Below are 879 nucleotides of genomic sequence, written 5' to 3'. Positions count from 1 at the left end.
TTGTTCCTCTGGTCCTTAACTGGGTCTTCTGCTCCTCAACTGTGTCCCTCATGCCCTAACTGGTCCCCCAACCCTTGTTCCCAGCCCCTAACTGGTCCCCCAACCCTTGTTCCCAGCCCCTAACTGGTCCCCCACCCCATCACTGCTCACCTTCACGCTGACCCCTGCTGCTTTTCCCCCTCGCTGGGATAACTGGGAAGACAAAACCCCGGTGTTAACCGATCTCCCTGGTTTGGACGGGGATGAAGGGACACCGAGGAGACCCCGAAGGATGAGACAACATCATCCTTTCTTTTTTCCTTTCCTCGCAGGAAGCCCGTACCGCTTATCGCCGCATCCTTTCCGAATCGGCGAGGAAACTCAACGCTCAAGGCTCCCAGTTGGGCAACTGCATCGAAAAAGCTCGCCCTTATTACGAAGCCCGGCGTCTCGCCAAGGAGGTACCGGCCAAAAATGGATGGGAGGATTTGGTTGGGTTGGGTTGGGTTGGGTTGGGTTGGGTTTTTTTTTTTGTTTGTTTTTTTTTTTTAATCCCCCTCTTCCCTTTTACCCCCCCCTTTTTTTTTTTTTTTTTTTTTCGGTGTTTTAACCTTTTTCCCCGATTGGCGTAGGCTCAGCAGGAGACGCAGAAGGCGGCGTTACGGTACGAACGTGCCGTCAGCATGCACAACGCCGCTCGCGAGATGGTTTTCGTGGCCGAACAAGGAGTGATGGCCGACAAGAACCGTTTGGATCCCACTTGGCAGGAGATGCTCAATCACGCCACTTGCAAAGTACGGGAATTGAGGATGGAGGAGGGGAAGGGGGGTCAAAATCATCCCCACGCTTTGAAGAAGCCGTAATTTATCATCGTTTGGATAATTGTCTCGCCCCAAGAGG

At 53.1% G+C, this 879-nt stretch overlaps 1 protein-coding gene across 1 annotated transcript in view; it reads left to right on the top strand.

Annotated features, from left to right (window-relative positions):
- Window positions 1–311: 311 nt before the first annotated feature.
- The window catches only part of SH3BP5L (SH3-binding domain protein 5-like), a gene marked incomplete at both ends in the record, with an annotated part of 3,046 nt that continues 2,478 nt past the window's right edge, over window positions 312–879 (top strand). The window contains 2 exons of the mRNA XM_009890896.1: window positions 312–440; window positions 612–773. Coding sequence (XP_009889198.1) covers window positions 312–440; window positions 612–773 — 291 coding nt within the window. The remainder of the gene's footprint in view (window positions 441–611; window positions 774–879) is intronic.

The sequence above is a fragment of the Charadrius vociferus genome, unplaced genomic scaffold (genome assembly GCF_000708025.1).
Source record: "Charadrius vociferus isolate BGI_N301 unplaced genomic scaffold, ASM70802v2 scaffold3898, whole genome shotgun sequence".
NCBI classification, from domain to species: Eukaryota; Metazoa; Chordata; class Aves; order Charadriiformes; family Charadriidae; genus Charadrius; species Charadrius vociferus.
Note: the sequence above shows the minus strand (reverse complement) of the source record. Positions and strands in the feature narration are given on the sequence as shown.